The following is a 12,689-nucleotide window of genomic DNA, read 5'->3' on the forward strand; positions in this document are numbered from 1 at the left end:
TTCTATTCTACTATCCCCTGGTATTGCTATGTCGATTATTTTCACTTGTTTTTCTTTCTTCTCGACTACAGTTATATCTGGTGTATTGTGTGGCAGATGTTTGTCTGTTTGTAGTCGGAAGTCCCATAATATTTTTACATCTTCATTTTCTACCACTTTTTCAATTTTGTGGTCCCACCAATTTTTGGCTACAGGTAGCTTGTATTTTTTGCAGATGTTCCAGTGTATCATCCCTGCTACCTTGTCATGCCTTTGTTTGTAGTCAGTCTGTGCGATCTTTTTACAACAGCTGATTAGGTGGTCCACTGTTCCATCTGCTTCTTTACAAAGGCGGCACTTGCTGTTTGTGGTTGATTTTTCTACTTTTGCTCTTATTGCATTTGTTCTTAGTGCCTGTTCTTGTGCAGCCAGTATTAAACCCTCTGTTTCTTTCTTCAAATTGCCATTCTTAAGCCATTGCCAGGTCTTGCTGATGTCTGATTTTCCACTTATATTGTGCAAATATTGACCATGCAGTGGCTTATTTTTCCATTTTTCTGCTCGGTTCTTGACTTGTTCTTTCTTGTAGGCCTGCTTTCTTTCATTGGTGTTGAATAGTTTTGCATTATTGACCATTTGAAGTGCATCTTCTTCACTGTCCTTGATATATTCTTCAAGGCCTCTTTTCTCCTACTCTACTGTTTGATGGACTTGCAGCATTCCTCTTCCACCTGAGCTGCGAGGGAGTTATAACCTATCTACATCACTGCGGGGGTGCAGAGCATGATTGATGGTCATGATTTTCCTGGTCTTACGATCTAGCGTCTCTAGCTCTGCCTGGGTCCAGTCTATTATTCCTGCAGTGTATCTGATAACAGGTATAGCCCAGGTGTTTATGGCTTGTATGGTGTTCCCACCATTGAGTTTGGACTTGAGGATTTTTCTAACTCTCCTGATGTATTCACTTCCTATTTTTCTTTTAACTTCACTGTGTGCAATGTTATCAACCTGGAGAATGCCCAAGTATTTGTAAGGTTCTTTCTCTTCCAGGTTCTTGATCTTGCTTCCATTGGGCAGTTCTATTCCTTCTGTTTTTCTTATTTTCCCTCTGTTCATTATTACTGCAGCACACTTGTCTAGTCCAATCTCCATTGCTATATCGCTACTGAATATTCGGACAGTGTTTAGCAGTGATTCAATTTCTGACTGGGACTTTCCATACAACTTCAGATCGTCCATGTACAGCAGATGGTTGGTTTTACTTGATGTTTTAGATGTTTGGTATCCGAGGCCTGTTTTGTTTAGTATTTGTGAAAGTGGGGTCATGGCGATTACAAACAACAGAGGGGATAGTGAGTCCCCTTGGAAAATGCCTCTTCTAATGCTAACCTGTCCAAGTGTCTCGCCATTGATTGTTAACTGTGTACTCCACATGCTCATTGCTTTTTAAATAAATATCTGAATGTTTTTGCTGACACCAGTTGTTTCTAAACATTTTAGTATCCACGTGTGAGGCAATGAATCGAAGGCTTTCTTGTACTCAATCCATGCAACACTTAGATTTGTTTTTCTTCTCTTGCAATTTTCTAAAATCATTATGTCAATCAGCAGCTGGTCTTTTGTGCCTCTGGCGTTCGGGCAATTTCCTTTCTGTTCAACTGGAAGCTGCTTGTTAAATAAGTGTTGCATCACTTCATCTGCTATTATTCCAGTTAATAATTCGAACATGGTTGGCAGGCAGGTTATCGGTCTATAATTAGTTGGAACTGCACCTTTTGCTGGGTCTTTCATTATGAGATGGGTTTTCCCAGTTGTTAGCCATTGTTCAACATCACCTCCTTGCAAAATGTGATTGAACTGTTTTGATAGTTGTTTATGAAGGCTTGTTAGGTGTTTAAACCAAAAGCTGTGCAGTTCATTGTCGCCTGGCGCAGTCCAATTTTTAATTTTCTTTGCTCTTTCACTTATTAATTCTGGTGTTATTATTAGATCTTGCATTTGTTGCTTACATTTTTGACCTCTTTCATCCAGCCTGCTTTTTTATTATAATCTATTGGATTGTCCCATTATTTCCCCCAGAAATGCACTGTTTCTTCTTTATTTGGTATTTCTACGTTTCTTGCAGTTTCTCCTTCTATACTTTGGTAGAAACGTCTCTGATTCGACTGGAACTGGAGATTCTGCCTGTGTTGTGTAATTCTGGCTTCATATCTGCTAATCTTCTTTGACACTGCTGTTATTTGCTGCTTTATTATTTCCAGGACTTCTCTAATTTTCCTTGAATCTAGGTGGTATTTTTGGATCAGATACTGTTTGGTGTTTTCATTCTTCAGCTTCTTGTCTTTCATATCTTTCAATTTACTAGCATCTGATCTAAACCTGGAGATTTTATTTTCTAATCTAATCTTCCATTTAGGTGATGTACTTCTTTCTTTTTTTACAGGTCCACTGATCTTATATCTGAGCTCTTGTGTTGTTATTGTTGCTGCACTGTACATTAGTTGGTTTGTTTCTTGCAAATTATTGGTTGCTATTTCTGCAAGTGCAGCATTGACATCTTTTAATGCCTGAGCAAGTTGTTTTTTGGCAACTGTTTTTAGAGCGGGAAGTCGAACTCTGGTGGTTGTTTGGTTCATGTGCTCAGTTATTTTTTGCTTTAGTTCTTGTTGCTTTTCTGTTAAATGGCATTTGGGTTTTTGAGGTGAAGGCAAAGGGGTGGTTGCCTGGTTTTGATTTTGAAACAGTTCAGCAACAGTGGAATTCTCGATTTCCAACACCTCCTCCACCTGCGCCTGAGCAACTTCTTCAGTTGGTGGTAATTCTTCTTCCATATCTTGAGCCTGTGTTGTTCTTTGCAGTTCTTCCAGCTCAACTCCTGTGAATACTTTATTTCTTATTATGAATCTTCTCTGGTCTGCTAGCCTTTGTTCTGTTATTTCTGTATCTGTATGCTTCTCTTTCCAAATTTGGTACATTCTTTTTAAATAACCTCTTCTAGTTGGACTAGACTTGTAATAGCAGATCATTATTTCCTTGTTGGCATTTTTCGTATATTTTTTTTCGGTTAAGCGACGTTTCTTCCAGTAACTTTGCTGTCTTCAGCCCTGGTTGCTCAACTGAAGATCCTTAGTCCTGTTGCCCACTTGCCACCAGATGTCCAGGGACTATAGCACCTGGCACGGTCCTTGTTGACCCGGGCGACGACCGATCTGTTATAGATTTATTAAAGTTACGTCTCACCATATTGTTGATGGGAGAGGCACTCTTTGTCTGGCTCCTCTGGTGAGACCTGTCCAGTATGGTTGGACCTCTGGCATAGCTCTCACCTTCCTCAGAGCACACAAGCCCCACAACCACGCCAAGGTAGTGCCTCACTGGGGGATGATGATGATGATGATGATGATGATGATGATGATATAATTCTTTACCTAAGCCTTAACTGAATAAAGGAAGAAAAAAATATATGCCAGCACACCTAAAAAGCCTGACTTTGTGAAAAAATCAGTTCTGAAAATGTAATGAATACATTTTGATAGACAAGACTATATCTTAAGCCTTCATTTTGCCACTCAGCTCAAATAAATAACTGTACAATTGGCCTAAAGAGTAATTTTTATATGATATGAGTGAAATGCCTTACATATTCCAGTGCTGAAATGTTTTTCCATGGAGTTACCAAGGTTTTTGTTAAAGTAATAATGGTTTTGTTAAAGTAATAATGAACATAGCACACTCTTTCCAGAGCAGAAAGTTGATGTTACCTTTATTCTTGCTGCAACACCTGGTATTCGAAGAAGCCCTTCTGTATCCAGCCGTCCTTCTTCTATATGGGAAATAAGCTGTAAATAAAAATGGAGAGCCCTTTAACCTTGTGAGTGGCAATTAAAATGCAGCCAGAGGTAAGAGAGTGAAGTTTTGATATTATGACGTGCCTCACCTGCTCATAAGGATTGTAGTTTTAAATAAGCTCTGAAGTCTCCTTGTGTATGTGTATATGTATATGCATGTACATACACACTTGTATATATTGTACATATACCCTTGTATACGTGTATGTATGTATACACAGACACACACTCTACAGATTTCTTTAGGATACCAACTATGATCATAAGTACACTTAGCTGGAGTAAGGGTGGCAAGAACTGATGAGAAGTGAGGCCATTTCATACTGGACCCAGAATAAAGAGCACTTCCAGATGGAAGTTTATTCCATTATGCACTGATTATTACAGGGGATTTTATCAGGTGTCTAGATTATGTTTTTGACATCCTGGGTGTGACTGGTACTATTCCCATAAACACACCCATTTATTTTTGTTACTCTGACTTGAAGATGCTAGTGTAACAACTTGCGCAATGAGCCAAGGTGTAGATGAACCATAGTGCAACTTTTCTGGATCTGAGGAGAAGTGGGTTCTTTGCATGATGCTTCAGAAGGATGAATTCCAAGGGCACACTTCACCCACTTCCACACTTGAGCATACCTTTGCCACTTTACTTCCAGTCGTTGTCATTTGCTCATGTGTTTTCAACCAATGCCCGTTTCGTGCTATTACAAATGTCTGCTTCCACTTTTATTTTTACATGTGCAGCCAAAGTGGTGTATCTGCAACACCTTCTCTGCCTCCCCATTGCATTCCCTCCACAATCATTCTTTTATTTTTTTAAAAAATTGTAATAAAATATCAGCGATTCTCCCCCCAGTAATATATTCTTTATTCTCACCCCACCAGATACTCACAAAAGCGCCAACTAAAACACAAATCTTAAACACAAAATAAAAAGGCAGAAATTGTTGTTTCAACTGCCCAATCTATGAATGTTTACTCAGAAGTCCCACTATCTTCAGTGGGACTTACTCCCAGAAAAGTGTGTAGAGGATTGCAGCAGTCATTTAAGGGGACTGTTCCAGCTGCAGAAAATTATTTCAGGCAGTGATTTAAAATGTCCAGAAAAGCAGGAGACATTTAAAATCACATTAAACATTTGTTTCTTTGGAGGAAATGGAGGCACGTCAAACCAGTGCAGTTGCACTTTAACACCCCACCCCACCCCAAGCTCCACAGGAATCAGAGAAGGCACAGCAGAAGAGACCTATGTTGTGGAAACTTGATAAGCTGGAAGTGTACAACTTTTTTTAAAAAAAAAATAGCCACCTTAGGTAAACACCCCTCTTTCTCACATGCCTACAATAAGCACTGTGGAGAGGGGACCAGGGGTGGGGAGGTACAGACAACCAAGTGGCAATGTTCCATCCCTAGTTTGGGAAAGCAGACTTACAAATACTAAACTTGTGAGAACTGCATGTGGAAGCTCCATTTTTCTACCACATGTAGCTCAATGCAGAAACCCATCTCTACTTGGAAGCACCCCCAGGCTCTACATGTGGTGGAATATAGCTGTGAGCCTTGGATTCACCCCTCCCCAAACATTGTGTGTGAACTGTGGGTGGAATGTTCTTGCACAGATGTGTATGCACAATAGGCATCAATCTACGGAAAATGCTTTACATGCAATGGGGGATACACACAATTTGTTCCTGTGCCACCCCAAAATGTAGAGCATAATGTTCCCTCATATTGCTAAGATATGTGCTTATGAACTATCAAAATTAGTACAAAGCTCCATTCTCCAATTCTCTAAAATAGAATTATATGCCACACTTCAGGTACCCAGAATATGTTGTAACTGGAAAATAAAAATCTGCTGATGTCCAGAAGTTAGCCATGTCTACTCACCTTTTGAAAGATCAGGGGGATCCTGATACCTGGCATCCTCTTTTGATCTTGTTCAAGCAAAACTGGCAGTGAAACACCAAAAAGACCAGATTCTGCATAAAGGAAGACAAGACAAGACAAGACACTGTTCACATCTCTTTTAGTTCACGAGATGGCAAGTTCATGAGCATATTTTCAAAGAACCTTTCCAACTCATTCACAGCTACTGAGCTTCTATTTTGTACATTCAGGCAGACAATTAAGAGCCAAACTACATGTTGCTTTTAGTACATACTGTGCAGTTGTGTGCTTAATTAGTTAAAAGAGTGAAGGCAGAAGGCCAATCCAGATGCGAATCACAGAGAAGGAAGGCGGTTCTAACCCTTTGCCTCTACCATGTTCCAATTCAATTATCAATTGAATTGATAATTCAATTGAATTATTCAATTATTCTTTAAAAAGGAGATATTCTTGCAAACCCTCAATGTCTGATGCTGGCTACTGCGATGTAGTGGTTAAAGCATGTATCAAGGCATCCCCAGTTCTGAACTGGGGATACCTTGATACATGCTTTAGCCACTACATTTAGCCACTACATTTAGCTACAGTTAGGCGAGCCACCGTTCTCTCAGCCTCAGTCCCTCATCCGCAATGTGAAGATAGGTATAAAACCATATATTACAGGACTACTGTAAGAAGATTATCATAGGAGTCTATTATGTGTTTTTTGAACATGTGAGATGGTCCACGTAAATGCTAAGTACTATTATTACAGGCATGCTATTACTGACAGTAGTACCAATCACCAATAGAAGCTGATGAATTGAGTATGTGTTTGCGACACTTCTACAAGATCCTTACACTTTTCATTTTTCTCTTAATAACCCATGATGCTCTACTGTTGGTGGGAGGACTTTCCAGAACAGAATATCATCTGGCAAAGTAACGTAGAACAAGATGAAGAAAATCAAAATGGGCTTTGTAAAAGTAATTCTGAAAATAAAGAATCTGCAGAGACCCTCAATTTCACAGGAGTGAAATGAAATAGTTCCCCTAAACTGGACAATATCCCCAATTCAAAAGGCACTGGCACATCTTTCTTCTACAGATTTGTCATTTTAGGAATGCAAACATGCAGGGAGGTGGGGGGCAGGTGTTCCAAAAATTTCATGCAGCTTGTTTTGCCCTGGAAAAAGGTTATTTTCCTCGGGTGTGAAATGAAGATTGCATTCAGAGAACTCAGCTGTACCCTGCAGTATCTCTCTCATCACTCAATATTGCTTTCAATTACTTCGCTACTGCACTGTTATCTGTGCTGAACATTGGACTGGAAGTTTTGGCCCAGGAAGGTATTTGATTAACTGGCATCACGTTTCAAGTTCTTGTAAAACATTAAAGAAAAGGTCAGAAATACAGGGAACTAACAAAATGGTAACATTTCCTGCACACAGAAACCTATTGGAGTCGTAATCTGTTTAGTGCTGCAGCTGCGAATTCATATCTGTATTGTATTTTATTTAGGTTTTATTTTTAGTTTGTATCTGTTTTTAATTTTTTAAGATGACTTACACTATAGTTTGATGCAAACATAGGCAAACATCTTTTTAAATAAATAAAATTTTGATATATCTAGTGGGTGCGGCTCAGGATTTCATGGCCTCCATGGCAACCATGGGCCTGTCTCAATTGGTATCGGGCCCTACCCATGTAGCAGGACATACTCTGGATCTGGTTTTTGCCGACTGGGAAATAAATGATCTGGAGGTGGGGGAATTTGAGACCACTCCCTTGTCATGGACAGATCATCATCTGGTGGGGTTTAGTTTGACTGCTCCGTCTGCCCTCTCTGCAGGGGTGGTGGGCCGATTAAGATGGTCTGCCCCCGGAGGCTTATGGATCCGCTTGGATTCCAGATGGCCCTCGGGGAGTTTCCAGTGTCCAGAGCTGGTGACCCTGTCGAGGCCCTGGTTGATCTCTGGAATGGAGAGATGGCCTGGGCCAATGACACGGTTGCTCCTAAACGCCCTCTCCAGCTTGGTGGAGCCCGATCTGCTCCTTGGTTTTCCTCGGAGCTTAGGGCGATGAAGTAACTCGGGCGACGGCTGGAACAACGCTGGAGGAAGAGTCGCCACGAATCCGACTGAACACAGGCTAGTAGTCCCATTTTAGGGACTACTCCGTGGTGGTGGGGGTGGCGAAGAAATGCTTTTTCTCCGCCTCCATTGCGTCTGCTCAGTGCAGACAAACAGAGCTGTTTCATGTGGTAAAAACCTTGCTCCACACATCCCCCCGGACAATGGGGGAGGAGTCATCTACAGCTCTTTGTGATCAGTTTGCCTGTCACTTTGCAGATAAAGTCGCTCGCATCCGTGCTGACCTGGACTCCAGAGTTTTGGCAGTTCCGGCAGACATGCCTCTGGTACCATCTGGTCCTGTTGTGTTGGATTCTTTTCAGTTGGTGCAGCCTGAGGATGTGGACAAGATCCTGGGCAGTGTGCGGGCAACTTCGTGCGCTCTTGACCCTTGCCCTTCATGGCTAATAAAAGCTGCCAGGGAGGGGACAGGCAGATGGCTGGAGGTGATCGTTAATGCTTCATTAAGGGAGGGCAGGATGCCATCGTGCCTCAAGGAGGCGGTGGTAAGACCACTATTAAAAAAGCCCTCTCTTGATCCCTCCAACCTGGATAACTATAGACCTGTGTCTAACCTTCCCTTTTTCGGCAAGGTGATGGAGCGTGTGGTGGCGTCCCAGCTGCAGAGGGTCTTGGATGATACGGATTATCTGGACCCTTTTCAATCTGGCTTCCGCCCCAGGTATGGGACTGAGACTGCCTTGGTCACTCTAGTGGATGACCTACGCTGGGAACTAGACAGGGGGAGTGCGTCCCTGTTGGTTCTGCTGGACCTCTCAACGGCGTTCGATACCATCAACCATGGTATCCTTCTGGGCCACCTCTCAAGTATAGGAATCGGAGGCACTGCGTTGCAGTGGTTCCGGTCCTTTCTTGGGGGGAGGGTCCAGAAGGTGGTGCTGGGGGACTACTGCTTGGCCCCGTGGCCGTTGGCCTGTGGGGTCCCGCAGGGATTGGTCTTGTCCCCCATGCTGTTTAACATCTACATAAAACCGCTGGGAGAGGTCATCCGGGGATTTGGACTGAGTTGTCAGCAATATGCGGATGACACTCAGCTCTATCTCTCCTTGTCATCTGATCCTAGGGAGGCGGTGGATGTCCTGAATCGGGGGCTGGAGGCCATGATGGGTTGGATGTGCGCTAACAAACTGAAATTGAATCTGGATAAGATGGAGGTACTGTTGGTCAGTAGGAGAGCCAATCGGGATGAGGAAATTTTACCAGTTCTGGATGGGGTTGCACTCCCCTTGAAGGAGCAAGTACGCAGCTTGGGGGTACTACTGGACCCGGCTCTGCTTTTGGAAGCTCAGGTGGAGGCGGTGGCCAGGGGTGCCTTTGCACAGCTTCGGCTAGTGTGCCAGCTGCGTTCCTTTCTTGAGAAGGCAGATCTGGCCAGGGTTACCCACGCCTTAGTCACGTCACGGCTGGATTACTGTAACATGCTCTACATGGGGCTGCCCTTGAAGAATATCCAGAAACTGCAGCTAGTGCAAAACGTGGCAGCTAGGGTTTTATCCCGAGCTGCCCGTTGGGAACACATCACCCACATCATTTTGAAAGAGTTGCACTGGCTGCCGGTTCGTTTCCGGGTCCAATTCAAGGTGCTGGTTTTGACCTTTAAAGCCCTTAACGGTTTGGGCCCGGGGTATTTGAGGGACCGCCTGCTCCCAAGGGTTGCTGCCCGCTTGACGAGGACATCTGAGGGGGCCCTGCTCCAGGTGCTGACAATGAGAGAGGCCCGGCTGTCGTGCACTTGGGACAGGGCCTTCTCTGTTGCTGCTCCTAGACTCTGGAATGCTCTCCCAGTGGCCATTCGTTCCTCGGACTCCATCACGGCTTTTAGAAAGCTTGTAAAGACTTGGCTTTTTACCCAGGCTTTTACATAATCGTTTTTACTGCTGCTTCTGTGTGTTTTTACCTGTTGTATTGTTTTTATGCCTGTTTATATATGTTTTTATAATTTTTAGCTTGATGTTTTAATTGCCTTTTATTGTATGTTTTAACTTTTGTAAACCGCCTTGGGGTTGTCTTTTAATGAAAGGCGGTATAGAAATGTAAAAATAAAATAAATAAAAATAAAATCTCCAGTCTCACAAATTTTACAAAGGTTGTACTCAGAATAGGTTGATCTGCTAACAAACACAAATTCAGTTTAACCATTTTAAAATATAATATCCACATACCAATGTTCAGCACAAAACCTGCCAAGCCAATGCAAAAAGTCAAATATAAACTATTACTTCAAAGTTTGTTCATAAGTCAAAAGAACTCCAAATTCATTCAATCTTAGAAGTCAGAGTGTCAATTTATCCAATTAAAAAACTGTTCTTTGTGAGTACAGGTTTTTTGTTGCATGTCTGTTTTGCAGGATGTTTGTTGCATTCAAACTTACATGCAAGTACACAATTACATATTTCGAAGCAGAAAAAACCTTACTATAAATATTGCTTTAACTTTCTTTGACCTGATGATCATCATCATCAAGGAAAAAAAGCTGTTTCCTCACAATTATCCCAGGTGCCCAAATCTATATTAGATCTAAAGAGAAGGTACAGAGGCTTATGCAGCAAGATAAGATGATTTACAGAAATATTAATATTCTGAACAACGAAAGCTTACTAAGGCAAGAGCACGTTTGCCATGGTACAATTTTAACCTGGGAACATGTAGGTGTGCACCCACACACATACACAAAAATTCAGACAAATGCCCCAAAGTAAAGAGTAGCCATAAATTTTCCCAAATGGATTAAATCATATGCTTAAATAAAAGGGACTGCCTTTGAACAGGAAATGGGAGTGCCATCCCACAAAAAGAGAAAAACTGCATGGTCTCAAAACTGAAGTAAAAAAAGCATGCCAAAATAAATCCATCAAGAAACATCATAAAGCTGTAGTTTTCAGTTTTCCAAAGTTGGAACACTGCAGTTACACAGTTATGTAGCATAAATGAAAATCTCACTGAGAACCTTCAAGTGCCAATCAGTCATATTAAACTGTTACTGTAGTATAGCCTAAGGACCACAACTCTCTGGATGCCTTTGGACAAACAAAAATAAATTATGGTTGAAAGCCCTGTAATAGTTAAGGTTCCAAAGAATGAAAGTGGTTTAAAGGGAAGCTCAAGCAATGGGAACATGAGCGCCTAGAACAAGAAAGTGGTAAGATGGAAGCCTCAAGGACAAGCACAGTAAAAAGATGAATACAAAACAAGTAAATGGGCACTACTGATACACACCCAGAGACAAAAGGGTAAAAAACCCGTTACAATATAGAAATGTTTGGAGAAGCATACACTAGTATTAGTGGTTAGATGCCTCTATAATCCAGTTGCCTGTCCCTGTACTACAGCTTTAGCTACTATATGGTACAACTGAGCCACAGTTCAGCATATTTAATTTGCATTCATTTTAGCTGGAGAGATTTAAAAATAAATGTTTAACACTGCCATGGAAATGTAAAAGTGTTTCACTTATGTGGGACAATGCCTATCTCATAAATATATCTATACCAGTAATTGACAGGGAAATGTTTATGTTATAAACCCTGTTGATATCTAGGACAATCCCTAGATCCCGGACTACAGATCAGGGCAAAATAACTTTAGTTTTCTCCACAAAACGAAAACAAGAAGTCCTCTGCCTTACCAAATTGTTGCCTAATTGTAGAGGTTTACAGTTTTAACATGTAACAAATGCTGGCACCAGGAGCCCCCATGCTGGGGGAGGGGGAGTGACTTCAACGCTACTCATATAACACACACAAAATGTCACACAAAGGCAACTCACCTTTTACTTTCATTTTTATTGTTTTTTGTGGTTTAAGTTCTGTTCCAAGTACATCAAAGAGAGCAGTCAATTCAATCAATGCTAATGAATGGACTTTCTTCATATCCTGAGGTGCAAGGTCTCCAATCTTTGTAGTACCTGTTTTGTCCTTTGGCAATCTAAAATCCTAATCAAAGGTTTAGCTCATAGCATACAATTCCAACTTAAACTGATTACAAAAAGAAAATTATAGCTCCTGGTTGGTTCAACTTACTATATGACTACCTCCAGTAAATAAGATACTTTTGAGATGATACACTGATATGAGCAGCAATAAAGAGATAGGCATTTATTGAGCATAAAAACATATGACCACAACTTTACTGAAAATCAATCAATTAGGTAGCTGGATTACATTCACACTAGCTATAACCCCATGGGGAACTGGCCAAAAGCAATTGGGCCCTATCCCACAGCCTACTAGCTAAAATCTAGACATGTCATCCTGCTACCCTGCCAAATTGCGACAGGGAATACTAAAATTAAGCCAAATTAAACCATGTAAACCAGCTTATATGACTACCTTAGTGCAGTAGACAAGATTCTTTTGAAATGATACATGGATGAATAATTGTTTCAAACAGTATATTTATTGCAAGGAATCCCTTTTTTTTTTTTTTTTTTTTTGCTATAAGAAATTTACTGCAAGCTTCTGGTTAGGAATCTTTCTCCTCTCCTTCCCACACCAGATACTACCAAAATTACAACTTCACTATGAACTTGTAATCTGTATATAGTTGGATTTCAAATTTTCATTCAAAGGTGGGGGAGTTGTCTTTAAGGGTGGGGGAGGGTGCACTTACCCCACTCCACTCCACTCCACTCCCCCCCCACTGGCACCTGGTTTTTTGAAGGTCCATGGGGGCGGCAGCATACCTCCCTGCCACCCCATTGCCCCCTTGACCGGAAGTACTCAATGTGCCTGCCAGGAGAGTACTTCCAGTCAAGGGGGCAACAGGGTGACAGGGAGGTACGCTGCCACCCTGATGGACTTTTTTAAAAACCGAGTGCCGGCGGGGGGGGGGGGCAGAG

General features: G+C 41.7%; 1 protein-coding gene across 6 annotated transcripts in view; it reads right to left on the bottom strand.

Annotated features, from left to right (window-relative positions):
- Positions 1-12,689, bottom strand: part of ARHGAP18 (Rho GTPase activating protein 18) — a 130,116-nt gene that overhangs the window by 26,926 nt on the left and 90,501 nt on the right. For all 6 annotated transcript variants that reach the window (XM_053286305.1, XM_053286332.1, XM_053286294.1 and 3 more), the window contains exons 6-8: positions 11,619-11,784; positions 5,721-5,812; positions 3,741-3,818 (exon numbers count right to left, since the gene is read on the bottom strand). In XM_053286305.1, the coding sequence (XP_053142280.1) occupies positions 3,741-3,818; positions 5,721-5,812; positions 11,619-11,784 (336 nt within the window). The remainder of the gene's footprint in view (positions 1-3,740; positions 3,819-5,720; positions 5,813-11,618; positions 11,785-12,689) is intronic.

The sequence above is a fragment of the Hemicordylus capensis genome, chromosome 1 (genome assembly GCF_027244095.1).
Source record: "Hemicordylus capensis ecotype Gifberg chromosome 1, rHemCap1.1.pri, whole genome shotgun sequence".
Classification (NCBI taxonomy): Eukaryota; Metazoa; Chordata; class Lepidosauria; order Squamata; family Cordylidae; genus Hemicordylus; species Hemicordylus capensis.